Genomic DNA, 23,034 nt, shown 5'->3' on the forward strand with positions numbered 1-23,034 from the left:
TATTCCTTATGCCTTTCCAAACCCCCTTATTATTTTCACATGCATGGAAGGACAATGTCAGAATACAAACTTTCAATAATTCTTCAGCAAATTTATGTAAAAACAAGACATATGATAACAGTGCCTTTGGCAGTGCTGTCATCTTCTGGCTAAACACAAATGTGTGGTCCAAGCTCCCACCCCTCTCTGTCCGAGATCGTGACTCGCTTCCATTGGATGATCAAGAGCATGTTCAAATATAACACTAATACAGTACTGAAATCTAAGTAACTTGATTGTGTGTGTGTGTGTGTGTGTGTGTGTGTGTGTGTGTGTGTGTGTGTGTGTGTGTGTGTGTGTGTGTGTGTGTGTGTGTGTGTGTGTGTGTGTGAGAATATCCCGCGATGTACCGCACGGTTTTATTTCCTATGGAAAGTTCCGAATGATGGCTATATTATACTCGTGCGCGGGACTGAGGAGTATAACGAGAACGTTGAATCATTTGTAAAAACCAAACGGGTTTATTCCCGAACAACAAAAGCAGGAAGAATTGAACTGTAAATCAAAAGCAGGACGAAGGATGGGAACTGTAATCTGGTGGTGAAAGAAGGCTGCATTCCAGTGGATTGGGAACTGAGTACCCTCGTCCCTCTATACAAGGGGAAAGGTGACCCTCTAGAGTGTGGCTCGTACCGAGCGATAAAGTTATTGGAGCATGGAATGAAGGTATTGGAAAGGGTGTTGGAGAAGAGGATAAGGAAGAAGGTGAAGATCGACGAAATGCAGTTTGGATTTATGCCTGGAAGAGGAACGACAGACGCGCTTATTATTGTAAGGCAGTTGCAGGAGAAGTACATGGAGAAGAGGAAGAAGTTGTTTCTTGGGTTTGTTGATCTGGAGAAAGCATTTGATAGGGTTCCACGTGAAGTAGTGACATGGGCGTTGAGGAAGTTAGAAGTGGAGGAATGGTTGATCAGAGTAGTGATGGCACTGTACGAGAGTGCGCGCACAGCTGTAAGGACGAAGGACAGGAACAGTGGTGAGTTTGAGGTGAAGGTGGGAGTGCATCAGGGGTCGGTACCAAGTCCACTACTATTTGTAGCTGTGATGGAGGTGCTGGCTCAGAACGTAAAGGAGGGTTTACCGTGGGAGTTGTTGTATGCAGATGATCTGGTGTTGATTGGAGAGAGTATGGATGGACTGAAGGAGAAGATGAACAAGTGGAAGGAATGTATGGAGGCAAAAGGTCTGAAGGTGAATATCGGAAAGACTAAGGTGATGGCAAGTGGTAAAGCATGTGATGAGGTGGATAGAACTGGGAAGTGACTTTGTGCAGGAAGGGTGTCGGAGTGAACTCCATTCATTGTACAATGTGCGCTGAGTGGGTTGATCAAAAATGTAGTGGTCTGAGAGGGTCATTAACCAGTGTCAGCTACATTCAAGTGTAAGGTATGCACAGAGAGAGCTGCAGATGGAGGGAATGTTGAGTTGGATCTTGGAGACGGCGTGAAGTTGGAAGGTGTGAAAACGTTTTGCTACCTTGGAGACGTGCTGAATGGATAAGGTGGATCAGACTCTGCAACGGATGCTAGAGTGAGATGTGCATGGAAGAAGTTTCGGGAACTGAGTGGTGTGCTGACGAGGAGGGGAGTGTGGGTGAAGCTGAAGGGAAAGGTGTATGCTGCATGTGTGAGAAGTGTTATGATTTATGGGAGCGAGACATGGGTAATGGACGTAGAGCAGCAGCAAAGGCTGGAAAGGGTGGAAATGCAAATGGTTCGGTGGATGTGTGGAGTATCGTTGAGAGAGAGGAAGACAAATGATGAATTGCGAAAGATGATGGGAATAGAGCCTGTAATGGATGCTGTGAATAGAAACAGGTTGAGATGGTTTTGTCATGTGTTGAGGAAGGATGAAAATGACTGGGCAAGAAGAGTGATGGAAATGAATGTCGAAGGACGTCGAGGACGGGGAAGACCGAGAAAGACTTGGTTTAAGGTGGTGGATGAAGAAATGCGGGCAAGGGGGTTAACAAGGGGAGATGCAGAAAATAGGGCTAAATGGAGAACATTGTCATGGAGCCCGCAAGGCTAACCCCACCCTAGCAGGGAGAATGGCTTTAAAATGCCTGTTGTTGTATAGAACCAATTGTCAACTGTAATCTGTCCACAATGATGACTTAACAATTGTTTAATGATCTTTCTTTTTCTTCTTCATCTTCTTTCCCCTGCAGAATGTAAAGTTTGGAGAAATCCGTTAAACCTATTCAGAGGTGCAGAGTACAACAGGTATGGTTGGTGTATATTCAGTTTGTGCAATGACGATCCACATTTCACCTTTCACATTTGGCCTATGAATAATCTTGATCCACATCTTGGTACATTTAACTTTTCTTCAAAACTAAGAGTCCATTGTATCCCTTTTTCTTTCAAAGCATCTTATAATGGTGTGGTAAATGTAATAAGGACTCTTTTTATTTTTTTTTTTACTTTCCCCTATAAACAGTTTATGCCAAGATTGTCATTATTTTTGCTGTTTTATAGTATGGTAAAAAGTCCCAAGCCACTGGAGTGCAAGTTTTTTTCTTTGTCTGTTCTGCAACTAAATTCCTATAGGGGTAGATACGTGTAAGAATTGTTCACTCAATGATAAAACTAAGAAGAGTACCCGTCCCAAGCGAAAACGTATCCCCCTCCCCTCTCTCCCTCCTCCCTCTCTCTCCTTCCTTTCCCCCACTCTCGCTCTCCCCCACTCCCCGTGTCTCCCACACTCCCCGTGTCTCCCACACTCCCCGTGTCTCCCACACTCCCCGTGTCTCCCACACTCCCTGCGTCTCCCACACTCCCCTCGTCTCCCACACTCCCCGCGTCTCCCACACTCCCCGCGTCTCCCACACTCCCCGCGTCTCCCACACTCCCCGCGTCTCCCACACTCCCCGCGTCTCCCACACTTCCCGCGTCTCCCACACTCCCCGCGTCTCCCACACTCCCCGCGTCTCCCACACTCCCCGCGTCTCCCACACTCCCCGCGTCTCCCACACTCCCCGCGTCTCCCACACTCCCTGCGTCTCCCACACTCCCCGCGTCTCCCACACTCCCCGCGTCTCCCACACTCCCCGCGTCTCCCACACTCCCCGCGTCTCCCACACTCCCCGCGTCTCCCACACTCCCCGCGTCTCCCACACTCCCCGCGTCTCCCACACTCCCCGCGTCTCCCACACTCCCCGTGTCTCCCACACTCCCCGTGTCTCCCACACTCCCGTCTTCCTTTCCCTCCCCCACTCTCCTCTCCCTCCCCTCTCATCCCTACTCCCATCTCCCTTTCACTCTTATCCCTACTCCCATCTCCCTCCCCTCTTTATATGTCCATGCTCTATCTTTTTAAATGGCTTCAATGTCATTTTCAGTTTTTTTTCCACTTTCACTATTCAATTGTCACTTTCATTTGATGTATTTCCTATCTCTTTGCTGACGACTCTACTCTCTGTCGCTCCATTCCTCATCCCTCAGATCGGCAGTCTGCAGCCTCCTCACTCTCTGCAGACCTGGACAAAATCACAGACTGGGCAAACAAATGGAACATGTCTTTCAATCCTGACAAATCTCACACTCTTACGATGTCTCTCCGAAAAGACCGACTGGACAACCCTCCCATCCACTTTCTGAATAATCCTCTCCAAGAAGTTCTGTCACTCAATCTTTTGGGTCTCACTATCTGCCATGATCTTTCCTGGGAAAACCACATTTCAAATCTGGCCTCCAAAGCCAGTCGCCGACTGGGCATCCTCCGTCGTGCGAAGTCCTTCCTTGGTACACCTGAGCTCCTCACCACTTACAAGGCTTTCATCCGCAGCTCTATGGAATACTGCTCTCCCCTCTGGTCTGGTGCTCCTGCCTCACACCTAGCTCGTCTTCACGCTGTTGAAACCAAAGCGTTCAGAATCATTGGAATCTCCCGCGATGAAGCTAACTCCGAGGGCCTTTCACTCACTCACCGCAGGCAGGTTGGTGGTCTTTCCGTCTTCTACCGACTCCTCTCTGGCCTTGCCCCCCCAGCTCTCTCTGGGCTCTGTCCCCCAAATATTCCTACAGGTCGCACAAGATCTGCCTGCAACCCTCTTATGGTTAAACTGCCAAAATCAAGACTTTCTGCTCACCTTCACTCCTTCATCCCTCTTTTCTCCCGCCTCTGGAACAAACTCCCTCACTCTCTTCAATCCCACTCCACCCTCCAGGTCTTTAAAACAGCTGTTCACAACCATCTCTTATCCTCCCCCATCCAAAACCTTGATCTTTTCTACCCCCGCTAATTTCGGTCCCCTTGTGTTTTATACCTCTCCCCCCCCCCCCCCCCCCGCCCTTCCCACGCCTCCTCCCCCCAAGCCCTCTCCCTCCCACACTTCTCCCTGCTCTCAAATGTTGTGTTTGTGTGCTTCCCCTTCTCTCCCCATCTTGTCTTCCGCTCCCTCTTTTATATATTTTGTTTGTCGGGTTGATTTGTTTGTGAAATAAATGTTAGCTCTTTCACGAGCCTCGATTCAGTATACAAAAAAAAAAAAATTCTCCTTATTTGAGCGCCTGTGCTGCCAAAGCAGCTTCCTGAGCAATGGTTATACTGGGTGGTTTGCCATTGCCTTCCCAGCAGTAGTTCGGGCAGGAATTTGTAATTTGTTCAGAGTGCCGGTGAAAGCTTGCCCACTGTGAAGGACACCATGGGGAACTTTAACGTCCATCAACTAATGTCGGAATATGGGACGCCAGTATAACGTCCATCGGAGGGACGACACACATTGATGGTTTACCCAGTCTGTGAAAAACCAGGATGATAGTGTTGCTCAGGAAGCTGGGTTGGGATTCAAACCCATGCTAGGCAGCTTACAGGAGAGTGTGGTTACCTCGAGGTCATTCTGTCTGCCGATGTCTTACCTTAACACCACTGTTAGTATAATCAAACTGATCCATGTTGTATGTATTACTATATGTTTAAAAATGTACAATAAAAGTAGAATCCGAATCCAAAGAGATCATGACTGATGTCGCTGGACGGTGTAAAATAAAATCAGACATGCAATAATTACCTTTAAAAGAGTGAAAAAATGGAATTTTGAAATTTTGAATGGAATACATTTGGGAGCCATTTTACCTCATGTCCTGCGGAGCGTATCATTTAATTATTTAATTTAAAAACATTGTTTTTTCCTAATTTTGTTCCGATTTCACTCAATATTTCAACATAATTATTTAAACCATAAGTTCTGATCGTGAAATATGGAATCGGATTTCGAATATTAGTTTTTAGTAAGCTTATACGATACATTATAAAATCTGGCCAGGAGCCAATCACATTGCGCCTAGCCTCACACAGTCAATCGGCATAATTGTGAACAGACGAACAGACAGCCATCTCTGTTTTATATATAAAATAGATTGTGAAAGTTGACAGGTTGTTGGACAAGGAAAGGTTAATCATTTTTTGGAGGAAGCCAGGCTGACCTAAACCCTATATGTCCAATATCTTAGACTTCAATATGTCTATGCTTGTGTCTGGTCTGTACTTATATATGATCTGTCTCGTCATTTTACATTTTACATTTCACTTTTATTTTCACATTCATTCGACTAGAATGGATTAGCATTAATAAAGAACAGTGAGAAATGTAATTCTTAACATAGACAGCAACACCACCACCAGGACAAAAAAAGGAGCCTGTTGAAAAAGAGCAGAATTGTCAGGGAGATACACAGAGGAATACAAGACATCTTTTGAAAGGAACGCTTGTTAAGCATAGAATGTCCGGAGCTGCAGTTACAACCTGGATAAAGTGATTGGTGATATTTTAAAATGGACCTAATATTAGTGGCCCAAACTATTATCTGACAAAAAATTAGTCAAATTAGAATTAAAATTTCGAATAAAAATCAGAATTAAAAATTGGAATAAAAAACAAATAGAGATTCATCCAAAGTACATCGCCCCCATGCCAAATAAATAAACTAGAACGGCACTGGGTATAGCGCATACCTCCGCCAGGCTGAACAGTTTGTTTTGTATCCCACTGATAGGCCGGATCTGGATTTGGACCTGAACAAAAATCTAATTGGCTTGTTCCCATCACCAAACCAACTCATCCCCCAAGTTTAGTCATAACTCGTCCATAACTTTTTTTTAAATATCATGTTATTTTTCGCTGTTCCCCGATCTCTCAATGGTGAAGAATCACTTAAAAATTGAAAAATTCTTGTATCCAAATCTATATTCAGAACTTCACCAAAATCAAATCAAATCGCCCTTGTCACACACCCAACCTCTCCACCAAGTTTCGTCCAAATCCCTCCACAACTTTTTGAGATATCCGGCTATGTATAGATTTTAGCCCTATCTCCCAATGGTGAAGAATCACTTTAAAAATTCTACTAGCCTAATCTGAATCTGGATCTTCACCAAAATCTAATCATTTCGTCCTTGTCACATGTCACATACACTACCTCTCTGCCAAATTTCGTCCAAATCCATCCACAACTTTTTGAGATATCCTGTTCACAGACATTGAGACAAACAGACAGGGGTGAAAACATAACCTCCATCCACCTTCGGTGGCGAAGGTAATAACTTATTCTCCAGCGCGTGACATTGCAAGGGGTGCCTTTGGAGCCTGGTGATGCCTCCTTGCCGCACATGGAGAGGGGATTGAGAGGGAACGGTCTATAATAATTGATTGCTTAATTGTGTAATCAAAATAAATAAATAACAATCATAAATTAGTTAATTTCTTAATCATTTGACTAATTAAACCTAAACCACCACTGTTTCGTCCGAATCTGTAACTTTTTGAAAATCAATTAATTGAGTAATTAATCAAATAATTAAATAATCAATCTATTAATTGATCCATCACAACAACAACAACATGCATTTTAAGGCCATGTTCCCTGCTAGAGCGGGGGTTAGCCGGGGGTTAGCGAGCGGTTAATTGATCCATCAATAAATAAAAAATAAAAATACCCTTCATAGAAAAATCACTTGGTTACTAGTGTCCACTGCCCAATCAAAATCAGCTCCCTAACTCAAAAGGTTTCTAAGATATTGTCCAGATGAGAAAGAAAATAAATAAGTAATAAATCGATAATAATATGGGAATGAATCAATGAATTGATTAATCAAAAAATATAAATACTGTTTTTGCCAAAGCACTTGCTCAATATTGTGGCCAAATTTCAGCTTCCTAGCTCAAAGGATGGCTGAGATATCGCCCGGACAACCAAACAAACAAGAAAGAAAGAAAGCAAGAAAACAAACAACCAGAGTGAAAACCAGCCAAAACCAAACGCGTTAACCAAACGCGTTCGTTAACGCGGAACCAGCCAAAGCGAGGCAGACTCGTGCTGGCAGCTGGCGTCGAAATAACGCCCGGAATCGAGCGTTCAGGGTTTCGTCGCCCATCAACGACAGCATATGGTCCATGCGGACCGACGGTCGCGTGTCACCGAGCTCGGGGAGGTCCAGGAGGCGGTCGGCCCGTGCGTCCACCGTGAGGCCGAACGTGGCGAGGAGGAGACGCTTGATCGCCTCGTACCTGCCGTCGGCCGGTGGGTTCCTCAGGACCGACACGACGTGGGCGGCCGTGCCGGGCCCGAGGGAGGCGACCACATGGCAGTACATGGTCTCGTCCACCGTGATGCCTCGAAGTCGGAACTGGGCTTCTGCCTGCAGGAACCAAACTTCAGCTTGAGCCTCCCAGAACTCGGGGAGTTTGATTGTGACCGCGTTGGTTGCCATTGCTGTGGCGTGTTCGGGTGGTCAGCGACGGCTGACCAGAACGTCGGAGGGTCACCACTGAAGCGCGGTGCTACGCGCGCTACTTGTTTAGCAAGGAGGAAGCGGACAACGCGGTAAGTTAAAAGAGTCTTTATTGCAAGAGCTCCACTGTAGCACTGGAGCGCTCCGGGCTGTGCGCCCGGTGTATATCCCGAGGCCATGCCTACCCCTGGGGCATGGCCGCCGCCCACTTGGTGCACGGAATGATGCCATCACGCCAGTGAGCTTTAGTGTCCGCCACAGTACTGTATTTAACATTTAGTTGCTGAAGTGCACCCGACACATTTCCTTGTACTTGCAGGACTCCAGCTGCCCTCTTTTCCTTTTCCGAGTCTTGTTACTGTGGTCCATCTTGATTTTTATTTTGTGTCACGAATTGGTATCTGTAAAGAAATAAGAATTGAAAAACATTTGAATGTTAATATTTACTTTTTCCCACTTTCACCAGGGAAACGAGCACAAGTCAGAATTTTAGACCAGGCAGTAGAAATGTCAGCAACTGAAAAGAACATTCATGACATATTTAGTGAATGTCAATATTAAGCAAGTATATTGCACAGGGAGTGCGCGTCCTCACTCCGGCTTGGTTGGTAGGGGGTGTTGGGAGGGCATGAGGCCTTCCCAACGAGCCGCCATCGAACATGTGCTCGACGGGGTTACCAAATAGGGGCTCCCTGTCAGCTCCTCGTCAAGGGCGGAGCCCGGTAACCCCCGCACCCAATGGAAGCGGCGGACCGGCCCCAGGGGGGCGGAGCCAACCAGCCGAGGGCGTGTCACTCCCCGCTGAGCATGCGCAGGAAGAGGGAGGTGACGTCAGATGCGCGCTGAGCTTGGAGCAAGCAAGACGTACCCTCCGAGCGCTGTGAGGCCTCCCCGCATCTTCTGGACTGGACCGTGCTTTATCCTGTCCCCGAGCCAAGGTGCACCTTGTGCTATCGACTACCTGTCCCTTCCTGCCATCAATCCCTGTGTAAGTCAGCCTTGTTCCGTTTGTCTGTGGTCTGTCTGGGATAAGATAAGATTGTATTTAAGTGCCCATCTCTTCTGTGTCTTTACCTCACTACCTTGTAATCTACCCCCTTTTCTCCACCACTGTAATTATACCCTCCTCCGGAGGTCTTGAGAACTGTACCCCTTTGCGTCGTTTCATCTATCCCAGTCGTTGTGTCCTTTCCATCATTGATTTAGCATAGCGCGATTTGGTCAACGTCTGGGTGGAATCGGGGTCTAGTCGGGGAATAACTGTTCGGTCGCGGTCATACCAACCGCTCGGTCAAAATAACATCGCAAACCGCGTCCGTAACAATTGGTGTCAGGAGTGGGATTCGAGGCCCGAACCAAATTTAAAAAAAAACATCTAGGAAAAAAATTTGGTCAAAATTATAAAGACACCGAAATTTGATTTTGTTTTACAAAAAACCCGAATTTTGAAAGTCGCGCTATGGGAGATCAAGACGGCTGGGTTCTGGTAGAGGAGAGTGAGGCAGGGTCGATCCAGGACCAAATTGAGGGACATGAGGAGAGCGAAGCAGTGAGGGCGGCAGGTTCGCAAAATGGCGTCCTCGCGCATGAGGTTTCAGGCGCGCAAAAAGGCGCCTCGCACGAGCGCGCGGTAGCCGAGCCCGCTGTATCAACGAGCTTTAACATGCAGCCGATTGACATGCAGGCCCTCATTGCGCAGCTACAGGCAGCTGTACAGATGAGTATGGGAAGCCAAATTGAGCGATTGGGTGAGCGATTGGAGGGCCAAATGGGGGTAATGAGGGACGAAGCGAGGGCTCAGAGTGAGCAATTGGGGGTAATGAGGGACGAAGCGAAGGGGTACCGGTGAGGGGTTAGACAATGGGATAGAAGAGGTGAAACATGGGTTAATGGGGGTAGAAAACAGAATGGCCGCTCAAGAGAATCAAATAGAAGGGGTGAAACATGGGTTAATGGGGGTAGAAAACAGAATGGCCGCTCAAGAGAATCAAATGGAAGGGATGAAAAAGGGGTTAGAGGGGTTAGAAAACAGTCTGGAAGGCAAATTGAGGGACATGAGGGACCAAGCGGAAAGGGAAGTTAAAAAAATGGGGCAGCAGATAGAGGGGGTCAGAATGGGGGTAGAAACTAAATTGGATGCTCACAGGGAGGAAATGGAGCAGATGAGGGTGGCATCTGGGCAGGAGATGCAAGTGATGGGAGAGGAGATCAGAAGAGGTGTGAGTGAGGAGGTCGGAGGAGTGCGCGAGGAGGTGAGGCACTGTAAGGAGCGCATGGAGAAGGAGGTGAGAAAGGGGACTGTAAAATTGCAAGGTGGTATAGAGGAGTTGATGCTGGGAGTAGAACAACTGACAGTGGGACAAAAGGAGTTGGGGGACCAGGTAAAGAAGAACACAGCGGTAATAGAGGGTTTAAAATCGACACAGAAGGAGATGAAAAAGGACGTAGGGGTAATTAAAAAAGAGTGTCAGACGGTACATGAGGACCTGACGAGGAAAATGAACAAGGTGGTAGAGGTGATGGAGGTTAAAGAGCGGGAGGTGCGGGAGCACATAGAAAAAAATAAGGTGGAGTTAGAGGAAGAACTTAAGGGGGCGCACGAGGAGATGGAGGTGAAGCAGAAATTAGAAGAAGTGGAAGAAGGGGTGAGCAAAATTAAGAAGCGACGGAGAGAGGATAAGAAAGAGATAAAGGAGGAAGTAAAAGAATTGGTCCAAAGTCTGTGTTCGGATCGTGATGATGTGCTCATTAACCGGATGAGGGATTCGCAGGTGATGGAGGAGAAGCGAAGAGAAAGAGGACCCGGTGTAAGTGGTGACCAATATGGTCGTGCGTATGATGCGCCAGGTGATTTAATAAGCTTGGGGGTCGAGATGGACCCGGATGTTCGTGAGAGGCCAAGAGTGAGGTGTATGGCTGGTCCAGAGGGTATGGAACGAGGGTGCGAGCGAGAGGGTCCGGTGATGGGAGAGGTGCGAGGTGTGAGTGAGCAAGGTTGTGGTGGTATGGAATGGGTAGCGGGTTGCGGAAGTGTGACCCATGCATCGACACCAACAGGGGTAGTTTTTAGAGGGACAGGGGAGGCACGGGAGCCCCTTGGGGGTAATGTACTGTGGGGGCCCGGCCGGTTCGGCCCCGCGCTGACCCCGCAAGGGGCGACGCACGGGGTCCGGCAGGCGGGCAACGACTCGCATACGAGGTGGTCCCACAAGGTCCCACTCGCGCCGTATGACGGCAAGAGTGATCTACGCGCGTACCTGGCGCAGTTTGACTGTGTGTGTAAGGGCAACGGTTGGGGTGAGGACGAAGGTGGAGTACACCTGGTGGCCGCATTGCGCGGCGCGGCGGAGGTGCTGACGGCATTACCACCGGGTGCTCTCACCCTGCCAGCCCTCCACGACGCCCTAATTAATCGATTCGGCATTGAACAGCAGAGCGAGCTTGTTAAAGCTCAGCTCGCGCTGCAAAAACGCAAGCCCCAGGAAGCCATCGGGGAACTTGCCCACGACATTCGCCGCGCAGTGGGGATCGCACATGCTAACATGGCAGCGGATTCCCGGGAAAGCCTGGCGCTGGACCATTTTATCCAGGCCCTCCCGGATATTGAGCTCCGGCAACAGCTCGCCATGTGGCGCCCGCAGACTCTGAGCCAGGCGGCTGACGCTGCAGCCCGTTGGGAAGCAGCGAGGCCCCTGGCCCGGGGGAGCGAGCGTCACACAATGGCGGTCCGCCAGGTGGGACCCCCGATGGAGGGCGGACCCCTTAGGGGGCCCGCCCCCGACGTGAGTCCTGACCTGGCGGGCATGGTCCGGAGGCTGGTGGACCAGCGCCTGGCGGGACCTGGACCATGGCAGGCGGCCCCGGAGGTGGCCCGCGGTGGACCACGAGCGGGTAATCCAATTCGGACCTTCAGGGGGGGGAATTTGGAATTCCGGAGACAAGCACCTTATCAGGTGAGGTGCTATACTTGCAACCGTCTGGGTCACCTGGCGCGGCACTGTCGAGCCACGCGCCGGGATGATCCCCGGCGGTTGAGGTCCTTAACTCCGCCCAGGGGGGAGCGGGTTAGCCGACCCCAGACACCCCCCCCCCCCCCCGCCAGACCCCGGGAAACTAGAAGGCCTTACACCGGCGAGCAGGCGCCCCCGTGGATTGCCTCGGCTTTAGATGCCGAGGCGGGACCCAGTACCTCTGAATAAGGGGGGCTTATTAGTGCCAGAGGACTGGGGGATTGATGAGCGATGGGCCCGGTGGGTAAGGGTGGCATCCCTGCCACCCTTCCCATGAATGGGGCAAATGCGCTATAGATTATGGGGTGTGTGGCAGTGAAAACTAGCCCGGGTGGGTTAGGATATTGTGTGTAGGGATCTAGCGAGGATGACATTAGGTAACGTTAAGGTTAGTTAGTGACAAGGATACCTGTAGAGGGGACGCAGGTAGATTAGAGTGGATGATAATGACGAGGGAGCGCAATAGTTTAAAGGGACGACTGGGAAGCGCAAGTTTCAGAGGGGAGTAGTTAGATGAGATGATGCTGTGTGAGAACTGGACAGGTGTGTGGAGCAGTGTATGAGTAGTGAGTGTTGTGGATCAGCGCGAATGCGCTTGGGGGAGAGAAGGGTGCAGGCGGCACCAAGTATGAGAGCACAGGTGTGCAAGTACAGGTGTGTGGAATATATGGAGCAGAGAATGAGTGGTGTGGAGAGAGTTGGAGTAAGTGGTACGGAGTGGTGTGCATGGTGCGAAGGTGTGGATGGGGGAAGAGTGGACCCCTTTTCACGAGTACCCGGGGAGGGTAGTTTAAAGAATAGTTAGAAGGTATAGGTAAATTGTGGTTGGATATTGGCATTTGTGGTGCGGTTGTAGAATGGTATTGGTGTGGTGAAATTGGCTGGTCGTGTGGCCTGTTAGTATGAGTGTGAATGGTTGGGCACTCCGCCACTGTTAGATGTCGGCCAGGTGAGGCCGCAGGTGGGCTCTGGGAGCCATTAGTGTCAGTGGGTGCCTGAGGATCCCGGGTGTGGATCGGGCAGCCCGTGCGAGAGAGGGCACTGAGGGGGTGAGAGTGCGAGAGGGCCTTCCCCAGTTAGTTAGGTTAGGGTGAGGAGCAGGTGAGCTCGGTAGGCAACAACAGTGGTGGAGGTGTGCAGGTGGGCGGACCAGCTGGGAGCGTCACACGACCCAGCCACCGAAATTGTGCGGGGGCACCGAGTGTTGAATCGGGGGAGTGAGACCCCGAATTGAGAAGCACCACAGTTTGGTCAATGGGAATTGGTTTTTAGAACCCATAGTGTAAGTTGGCCAATGGATTGGCAGGGAAAGACCCCGGGTAATGTAAAGTTGTTAAAGTCATTTAGGAAATAGTTAGGATTGATGAACCTGTCGCACCATACGTAGCCACTTACCTGAGGTGATGATGATGACTCCACACCTGTGTTTTCTTTGTTTTGTGTTGCAGGAAATGAGAATTGCTGTGTGGATTTGTGAGACGCATCACGACGTGGATGAGACATTGGGGTGATTCCATCTCTCCCTCCTTAGGAGGGACTGATGATGAATTGGTGATGGCAAATTTTGATGTTGAGTTGGAGATGGCAAATTTTGATGAGAGTTGGAAATGGCAAATTTGATTGGTTAGGAGGGAGAGAAGACGAATTTGGTTTATTGGGAGGAACGGGGAAGACAGTAGGGACGTTTGTTGATGTGTAAAGTAGATGTTTATGGGTAGTGTTGTGTTTTGTGGATACAGTAAGGGGTAAGGGAGGAGCAATGTAGGTTACCTGGTGGGGGGGGGGGGGGGGGCGTACGGTAGGAACGTACCTGTCTCACCTGGTTCCCATGTGCCCCCAGTGTGCATTACCTTGAATTGCGTGCACTTTTGCGCCCTTACCACCTTACTCACTTGTCTTCTTTTGTCTCCCACCTCCGAGGATCTGGCTTTGGGGCAGAGAGAGAGGAGAGAGAGGTGCTGGCTCCGCAGTTGTGGGCCTGTACTTCCGCTGCTTGCTGCCTGGATCAATACACCATATGGACCGCAATTTTTGTGGCCGCCCACAATGGACCGCAGTTCTTTTGCGGTCAAGCACCACCCGTGGATGGACCTCTGGGTCAACGTGGCACCTATGCCATACAGGTGAACCACTTTTAGTTGGCCCCCTGACGGCCACAATTAAGAAATGGACGCGGTTGGCGCCTTTCTTTATTTCTAAAGAAGCCAGAAGGCCTAGTGCACTCCAAGAAGGCAAGACCAGCGGCAGAACATCGGCCGGCTGCGACACCACCGGTGACCATGGACACTTGATTGTGCATTGTTATTGAACACTTTATTGGTGCACCGGATGGTGCTGACTGTGCGTATGGGGTGGTGCTTTTGATGCTTGGACGGGGTGCTCTGCACATTATTAAAGGCCGTAGGGCCACAGGGCACTCGTGGGTTGGTGTATCGATGCTGGCATGCGTGCTCTCCCTATGCATAACATCTGCATGTGTTCCTCAAAGAACAGGTCCTGGATCGTAGTGTAAATATCAGTGTAGTCTTGTATAAATGATGCTCCCTACCGGCTGTATGTTTAGTTTGAGGATGCTTTCCGCGATTCGGTTATCCTGTGGGTGTGTTTCTGTTAGGAGAAGGGTGCAACGTCGCAGGGGGACATATTTACTCATTTGTGAATATCTGTAAAACTGTCGCACTCAGGGTTGAGTTAATAGTAGAGGGAACTACATCTGAGTGCCACACTAAAGTAGGTAAAAATTTATCGGGTCGGGACGCCCCGAGGTAGAGAAGGGTGCAATGTTGCGGATATGGGATTTGCATCCATCCATATCCACTTGTAAATATTCCCCTATTTCCTCAATACTTCCCAACTATCCCCAATCCCCCATTCCCTAGTCCCATTTTCTGTAAACAACACTCTGTAGACCCGACCTCCCCCTATTTCCCCCATTAAATGTCATGCCCAGGTTCACCGCATCTCATGTAAGACAACTATAGGACATCTTGCTAGTTATTCTTAGTCTATGTCAGTTAAGGACTCGTTTCCATTAATTCTGACCCTTCGTTGCACCAGAATGTGATTGTATGGCACCGTTAGGAAGTTTAGGACCTCCCAATACCTCCCCGCAGCTCTTCCTCATGGTTCAGCAAGAACAACAACAACAACAGCAACGGCGGCGGCGTGCACAGGGAGTGCGCGTCCTCACTCCGGCTTGGTTGGTAGGGGGTGTTGGGAGGGCATGAGGCCTTCCCAACGAGCCGCCATCGAACATGTGCTCGACGGGGTTACCAAATAGGGGCTCCGTGTCAGCTCCTCGTCAAGGGCGGAGCCCGGTAACCCCCGCACCCAATGGAAGCGGCGGACTGGCCCCAGGGGGGCGGAGCCAACCAGCCGAGGGCGTGTCACTCCCCGCTGAGCATGCGCAGGAAGAGGGAGGTGACGTCAGATGCGCGCTGAGCTTGGAGCAAGCAAGACGTACCCTCCGAGCGCTGTGAGGCCTCCCCGCATCTTCTGGACTGGACCGTGCTTTATCCTGTCCCCGAGCCAAGGTGCACCTTGTGCTATCGACTACCTGTCCCTTCCTGCCATCAATCCCTGTGTAAGTCAGCCTTGTTCCGTTTGTCTGTGGTCTGTCTGGGATAAGATAAGATTGTATTTAAGTGCCCATCTCTTCTGTGTCTTTACCTTACTACCTTGTAATCTACCCCCTTTTCTCCACCACTGTAATTATACCCTCCTCCGGAGGTCTTGAGAACTGTACCCCTTGCGTCGTTTCATCTATCCCAGTCGTTGTGTCCTTTCCATCATTGATTTAGCATAGCGCGATTTGGTCAACGTCTGGGTGGAATCGGGGTCTAGTCGGGGAATAACTGTTCGGTCGCGGTCATACCAACCGCTCAGTCAAAATAACATCGCAAACCGCGGCCGTAACAATATCCTTTTAAATCAGAAAATAAATAGAAATGGCATTGACAAAATTATTGACACCCTAGACTTAATATTTGGTAGCAAAGCCTTTGGACAAAATAACTGCAATCAACCGCTTTCTATAGCCATAAATGAGCTTCCTGCACCATCTACTGGCAGTTTCGCCCACTCTTCTTGTGCAAACTGCTCCAGTTCTCCCAGCTTTGAAGGATGCCTTCTCCCAACTGCTGTTTTCAGATCTCCCCACAGGTGTTCAATGGGATTTAGATCTGGACTCATTGTTGGCCACTTCAGAACAGTCCAGCGTTTTGTCTTGAACCATTCCTGGGTGCTTTTTGAAGTGTGTTGGGGGTCATTGTCCTGCTGCAAGACCCTTGACCTTCGACGGAGACCCAGCTTTCTGGCAATGGGTTGAACATTGCACTCTAAAATGCCTCGGTAATCTCCTGATTTCATGATTCCATGGCACCCAGTGCAGGAGGCAGCAAAGCAACCCCAAAACATCACTGAACCCCCTCCATGTTTAACTGTAGGGAAGGTGTTCTTTTCTTTGAAGGGTTCATTTTGTTTTCTGTAAACATAGAGATTATGTGCTTTACCAAAAAGCTCTAATTTGGTCTCATCTGTCCACAGGACATTCTTCCAGAATGATTTTGGCTTGTTCAGGTGTGTTTTGGCAAATTCCAGCCAGGCTTTCTTATGTCTCTCTCTCTCTCAGCAGTGGGGTCCTCCTGGGTCTCTTACCATATAACCCCCTTTCATTGAGTTGGCGACAGATCGTGTGAGTTGAAACTGTCGTACCTTGTGTCTGAGGATCAGCTTGACTCTGTTTGGCAGTTGATTGAGGTGCTTTCTCCACCATTTGAACAATCCTTTACTGCAATCTTCTGAAAGAATTGGTGCATTATTTGAAAAAAGTTGAAGGTTGCCAATATTTTTGGCCATGACTGTACATCTTAAAACTAAGCTGTTAAATGTAGTGCACCCAAAATTATTCTTATGTGAACGTCATTTGTTTTTAAATTGTGGAGGTCCTAATGAACATTTTGAAGAACAAGGAAGTAGGGTAATGGGTGTAGGGTACTCGGTGATGCCTGGTAGCACATGGACTGTTGTAATTCATGTGAAAGCACTATCTTGTAATATCTGTCCTGTATGTAATTGATGTGCAAGCTCCACCATAAGCCTTCAAGAGTCAATGTCTATATGTTTTTTTTTATTTAAATGATTATATTGTGCATTGTCACACTCCTCATCCACATATGTTTTTAATCCACCAAGCTGATGAAATCTGTACTGTTCCTTGATGTATCCAAATCTACCTCGCATATCACCAATTAAACCGGTTCATCGGAGCAGCCAGACTGGCAGTGTAAGGCTGGACATAGTTATTCTTGAGATCCTCCTTGATTTTGTCAACAAATCTCCTATATAAGAGAGATGTCTGTCTGTCTGTCTGTGTTGCCATTTTTCTCAGAGTTGGCTGAACAGATCTTTGTCAAACTTTCAGAGGTTCATCCGTGAGTGCCTGGGAGTGTTTTAGGCAAAAAAAAAAAAAAAATGAAAAAAAAAGGATCGTTTTTTTGAAGTTTTTTTTTTTTCATCGCTCGATAGTACCCAAGCCTTTTAAAATTAATGACAGTTATATACAAGTACACATTCGCATAAATAAATACAAAACAATCACCAGACATTTGAATTCAAATACAATTCCAGAAGTGTATGAATTTGGTTGTACGGCTTCTTCTTCTTCCTGGTCGGCATCACACTTAACTCAAAAACGTGAGCCACATTCACCCACCAGCATATATATGAACCCCCTTCCTCTCCTGCCTCCATCCTCCCCTCCCCTTCCACCCTTCCCTCCTCTCCCCTTCCCCCCTCCCCTCCCCTTCCCCTCTCCCTTCCCCTTTCTGCCCCCACACCCCTCCCCACCCACCTCTCTCACCCTTCCCCCATTTCCTCCCCTCTCCCCCTTTCTCCCCCCCTTCCCTCCCCTTCCTCCACCTTCCCTCCCCTTCCCCCCCTCCCCTCCCCTTCCCCCCCTTTCCCCCCTCCTCCCCTTCCCCGCTCGGCAACACCGGGTACTTCTGCTAGTAGTTGAAAAATACTTAGTTCAGTCATCTTACAATCCTGGTGTTGGCTTAGCGGTCAGGGTGCCGGCTTGGGATCCTAGGATCCTGGGTTCGAATCCCGGTCGATCGCTGAATTAACACCAGGGGGGTTGACTCAGCCTGTCATCCTTCCGAGGTCAGCAAATTGAGTACCAGCTTGCTGGGATGAATGATCACGGTGTGTACCCCGGTTAGAATAGGTACACCGTATGCCTGTGCATCGTAAGAGCGTGACCAAGGGTTGGCGTCAGGAAGGGCATCCGGCCATAAAAACATTGCCTCAAACAGGGAACCATGATTGTTATGGGGCCCGCAAGGCTAACCCCCGCTCTAGCGGGGAAAATGGCCTTAAAACGATCATTCTTATAATTCATTCTTGTCATCTTACATAGGTAGTTGCACCAAGAATGAAAAACATTTCAAATTTATTCACAGATGATTTAATCGAACATAAGATGCAGGCATGGCTTTGTGTGTGGACTTGCAGGTACACCTGGGTGACAGGCCGAGAACCTCTCACCTATTATGATATGAACCTGTCAGCGCAGGATCATCAGACGTTCTTCACCTGTGATTCGGATGGCTTGCGGCCTGCTGATGCTAGTAAGTTAACTGCCGAGTCACAATTCTGCAGTTTCTGGAATGGCATAAAATATGTGATCACAGTTATCTGTTGCAGCCTTTTCTCCCTGACAATGATTGAAGGCTTAGGAGTAGCTTCTGCACGATAACATATTATGCACACAAGGAGATTAGGATACATTGTACTTTTGTATAAACCACAAGGACATGAAGAGTCATTGGTAAGTGTATTGCTCAACGATTGTAGTAGAACATCACTTGATCAGGAGGATCACTCATTTCTACAAACACTAAACTACTCAACCAATACCATACACTTGTACAAAACCATAAACAGCATTAATAACTCCAACAACAGCATAACACTCTCACATGCAGCCATAACTACCACAGACGATATACCATCAGAAAAAACAACAAGCTAATATCCTCATCGACCATTACGTAAACACAAGTTACATAGGGCCCAGAAAAGAGGAAATATGTATTACAAGACACAAACTCAGCTACCAACTTGACACAACCATAACACCATTCACTCCTGCACAAGGAACAAAAACCAACAAAAATCATCAAAAACATCAAAAACTCGCAGGCTACCGGCCCTGACAACATCTCCAATTTACATTTAAAACGCCTTGGTCACAGTTATCTGCCCACAGGGCATATTAGCCCTCACAAAGATAAGCAATTTCTCATACCAACACTCAAGAATTCCCCAAATTTGGAAACCAGGCAAAATCATTGCCCTTCTTAAACCAAACAAATATTCCACCAAAGCAGCCTCTTACAGACCTATCACATTACTTTGCATACCCTCCAAAGTTACAGAACGTCTTGTACTTACACTCACAAACCCTCACTCCCATCCCTCACTCACATCCCTCTCTCACACACCCAACACGGATTCAGACCAAACTATTCCACCGCCACTATCCTCACAAACCCCACACAAAACATCTTTGAAGGCTTCAACAATAGAAAACCACCAAAACACACTATTCTCACCACGGTAGACATCGGCAAAGCATTTGACACACTCCCAAAGCTCTTACTCACAAACAAAATACTCAACAAAAACATGCATAACACCAAACGCTGTCTGACTATTGTCCTATCATGCAGACAGCCGTTCGTAATTTTTAACGGCAGGTTATCACGCACGCGACACTTTCCGAATGGAATCCCTCAAGGCTCAGTCCTCTCCCCCACACCCTTCAATCTGTTCATGCATGACAGTCGACAACCACCCGAGAACATGCAATTGGCCTCACATGTGGATGATATAACCATCACTTCTACTCATAGCAACATCAACACCGCCACAGCACAACTTCAACTCTTCCTCAGCACCCCACAAACCTGGCTCACCATCAACAGATTTAAAAGTAACCCCCTAAAAATCAACACTCGCTCTTCTAACAAATTACACCAAGGAACATAGCTCTGCACCACACATCACACTGAACAACATCCCTATTCCACACACACAACAAACAAAAGTAGTCGGCGTCACTTTTAACACATACATATCATTCTCAGATCACATCACAAACAAAAAAAACTATGCACACCCAGGCTGAGCACACTTAGGGCACTCGTAGGCACCGACTTCGGACACCACAAAGAAACAACATCACTAACATACAAACAGTACATTAGATCAGTCATCAACGATGCAAACTCATCTTGGGCCTCCAGCCCATCAAACACACATCTCAACACCCTGCAGACCATACAAACCAAAGCCCTTCGCATCACCACATGTTACACATTAACAACACCCATCGAGCACCTACACACAGAAGTAAAAATGCTAAAAAAATCCAAGACCACTTAGACATGAGAGGTGCACAGTTCCTTGCAACGGCAAATAGCGACCCCGATCACCCATTCCACTACATGTACAACTACCCACATGCCCCTAGAACTACACACATTAAAACTACACCAGAAAGACACTACAGTTTTTTTTTTGTTGTTGTTTTTTTTTTGTATACTGAATCGAGGCTCGTGAAAGAGCTAACATTTATTTCACAAACAAATCAACCAGACAAACAAAATATATAAAAAGAGGGAGCGGAAGACAAGATGGGGAGAGAAGGGGAAGCACACAAACACAACACTTGAGAGCAGGGAGATGTGTGGGAGGGAGAGGGCTTGGGGGGAGGAGGCGTGGGAAGGGGGGGGGGGGCGGTGGGAGAAGTATAAAACACAAGGACACCAAGGACTTCCAGGACAGAAGTTGGTATTTCAAAAAAGTGGATTTGGGGTGAAATTAGCAGGGGTAGAAAAGATCAAGGTTTTGGATGGGGGAAGATAAGAGATGGTGGTGAACAGCTGTTTTAAAGACCTGGAGGGTGGAGTGGGATTGAAGAGAGTGAGGGAGTTTGTTCCAGAGGCGGGAGAAAAGAGGAATGCAGGAGTGAAGGTGAGCAGAGAGTCTTGATTTTGGCAGTTTAACCATAAGAGGGTTGCAGGCAGATCTTGTGCAACCTGTAGGAATATTTGGGGGACAGAGCCAAGAGAGAGCTGGGGGGGGCAAGGCCAGAGAGGAGTCGGTAGAAGACGGAAAGACCACCAACCTGCCTGCGGTGAGTGAGTGAAAGGCCCTTGGAGTTAGCTTCATTGCGGGCGATTCCAATGATTCTGAACGCTTTGCTTTCAACAGCGTGAAGACGAGCTAGGTGTGAGGCAGGAGCACCAGCCCAGAGGGGAGAGCAGTATTCCATTGAGCTGCGGATGAAAGCCTTGTATGTGGTGAGGAGCTCAGGTGTGCCCAGGAAGGACTTCGCATGACGGAGGATGCCCAGTCGGCGACTGGCTTTGGAGGCCAGATTTGAAATGTGGTTTTCCCAGGAAAGATCATGGCAGATAGTGAGACCCAAAAGCTTGAGTGACAGAATTTCTTGGAGAGGATTATTCAGAAAGTGGATGGGAGGGTTGTCCAGTCGGTCTTTTCGGAGAGACATCGTAAGAGTGTGAGATTTGTCAGGATTGAAAGACATGTTCCACTTGTTTGCCCAGTCTGTGATTTTGTCCAGGTCTGCAGAGAGTGAGGAGGCTGCAGACTGCCGATCTGAGGGATGAGGAATGGAGCGACAGAGAGTAGCGTCATCAGCAAAGAGATAGAGAGGATTTTCAAGAGAGTCAGAGAGATCATTGATGAAGACCAGAAAAAGCACAGGGCCCAGAACACTGCCTTGGGGAACTCCAGCCTGAACAGGAAAAGGAGATGAGAGAAACCCATTTAGGGCCACACGTTGACTACGACTAGAGAGGAAGTCCGCCAGCCATGTGTGGAGATTTCCATGGATACCAAAGGAGGACAGTTTGGTGAGCAGAGCGGGGTGCCAGACCATATCGAAGGCACGTGATATGTCATGGGAGACAGCTCTAATTTCCTGTTTGGCATTGAGGACCTCCATCCATTGTTGAGAAAGCAGAAGCAGCATGTCCAGAGTAGAGTGACCAGGTCTGAAACCAAATTGATATCAGAGATCAAGCCATTGGAGAAGAGGAAAGATTTCATATCTGAAGCAATGATGGATTCCATGACTTTGCTGATAATTGGGAGAAGGCTGATTGGTCTGTAGTTGCTGGGATCTGTTTTTGCACCTTTTTTGTGCAAAGCGGTGATGTCGGCTGATTTCCAAGCAGATGGCAGATGACCTTGAGCAAAATAGAGGGTGAAGAGAACAGAGAGAGGGAGTGAAAGAGCGGAAGAACAGGATTTTAGGACCCGTAGGCTGATGCCGTCAGGTCCAGTTGCAGAATCAGTCGAGGGTTGACAGAAACTTTTCCACCTTGTCAGGAGGAAAGGACACAGAGTCCAGGAGCAGCTGGGTACGACTGGGTACGGTGGGTACAGAGAGGGATGGGTTTGGGACACAAGATTTAGAGGCAAACACAGAGTTGAGGCATTCATCATTTTCACGTGCGGAGTCAGCCGTGTAGCCTTTTGAGGTGAGGGAGGGGATGGAGGGGTAAAAACACCAGAAACAGATTTGACCAGACGCCACCAGGATTTGGAAGAGGGAGACAGATAAGAGATTTCGGTCTTGAGAACGGAGAGATATTGTTTCCTGGCTCTCCTGAGGGTGGACACACACTTGTTTCGGGCTTTGTGAAAGGAAATGAGATTTCCTTCCGTTGGATTTGCTTTCCAGGAGACGAAAGCAAGTTGTTTCTGGGCAACAGCCTCAACACAAGATTCAGTGTACCATGGACGGGAGGAAGGGTATGGCAACTGAAGACGAGATGGGATAAATCTGTGCATGAGAGAGAGCAATTTACTTTGGAAGAATTCCCAGGATGAGTTGATGTCAGAGGCGGTAGAGATGGGAGACCAGTCCAGATTATTGATGGCTGCTTGAAGACCGTGCCAGTTGGCCTGAGTGAAATGCCAGACTCATCGACGCTGAGGAGGCTCTCTGAGAATGGTCAGAGAGATGTCCACTTTAACAAGCACATGATCAGATGAGCCGATTGGCTTTACCACGTCTGCCCGGAAGTGGCGACTCAGTCTCGCGGTTTTGAATACCCAAGGAGAAAAAGGGGCTTCATCTCCCCTTTGTAAGGGAACGGGCTTCGAAAAGCCGCATGAACGATATTGCAATAAAGGCATTTGGCATCCTTCG

General features: G+C 48.4%; 1 protein-coding gene across 9 annotated transcripts in view; it reads left to right on the forward strand.

The window, feature by feature from the left end:
- ST7 (suppression of tumorigenicity 7) overlaps positions 1-23,034 on the forward strand; it is a 202,524-nt gene that overhangs the window by 79,638 nt on the left and 99,852 nt on the right. For all 9 annotated transcript variants that reach the window (XR_010984030.2, XR_013623113.1, XR_013623114.1 and 6 more), the window contains exons 4-5: positions 2,213-2,267; positions 18,300-18,415. Coding sequence is in view for 5 of the 9 variants with exons in the window: in XM_068113036.2 (XP_067969137.1) it covers positions 2,213-2,267; positions 18,300-18,415 (171 nt within the window). In the remaining 4 variants the exon portion in view is untranslated. The remainder of the gene's footprint in view (positions 1-2,212; positions 2,268-18,299; positions 18,416-23,034) is intronic.

This window comes from Myxine glutinosa, chromosome 4 (assembly GCF_964187855.1).
Source record: "Myxine glutinosa chromosome 4, kmMyxGlut1.1, whole genome shotgun sequence".
Taxonomy (NCBI): domain Eukaryota; kingdom Metazoa; phylum Chordata; class Myxini; order Myxiniformes; family Myxinidae; genus Myxine; species Myxine glutinosa.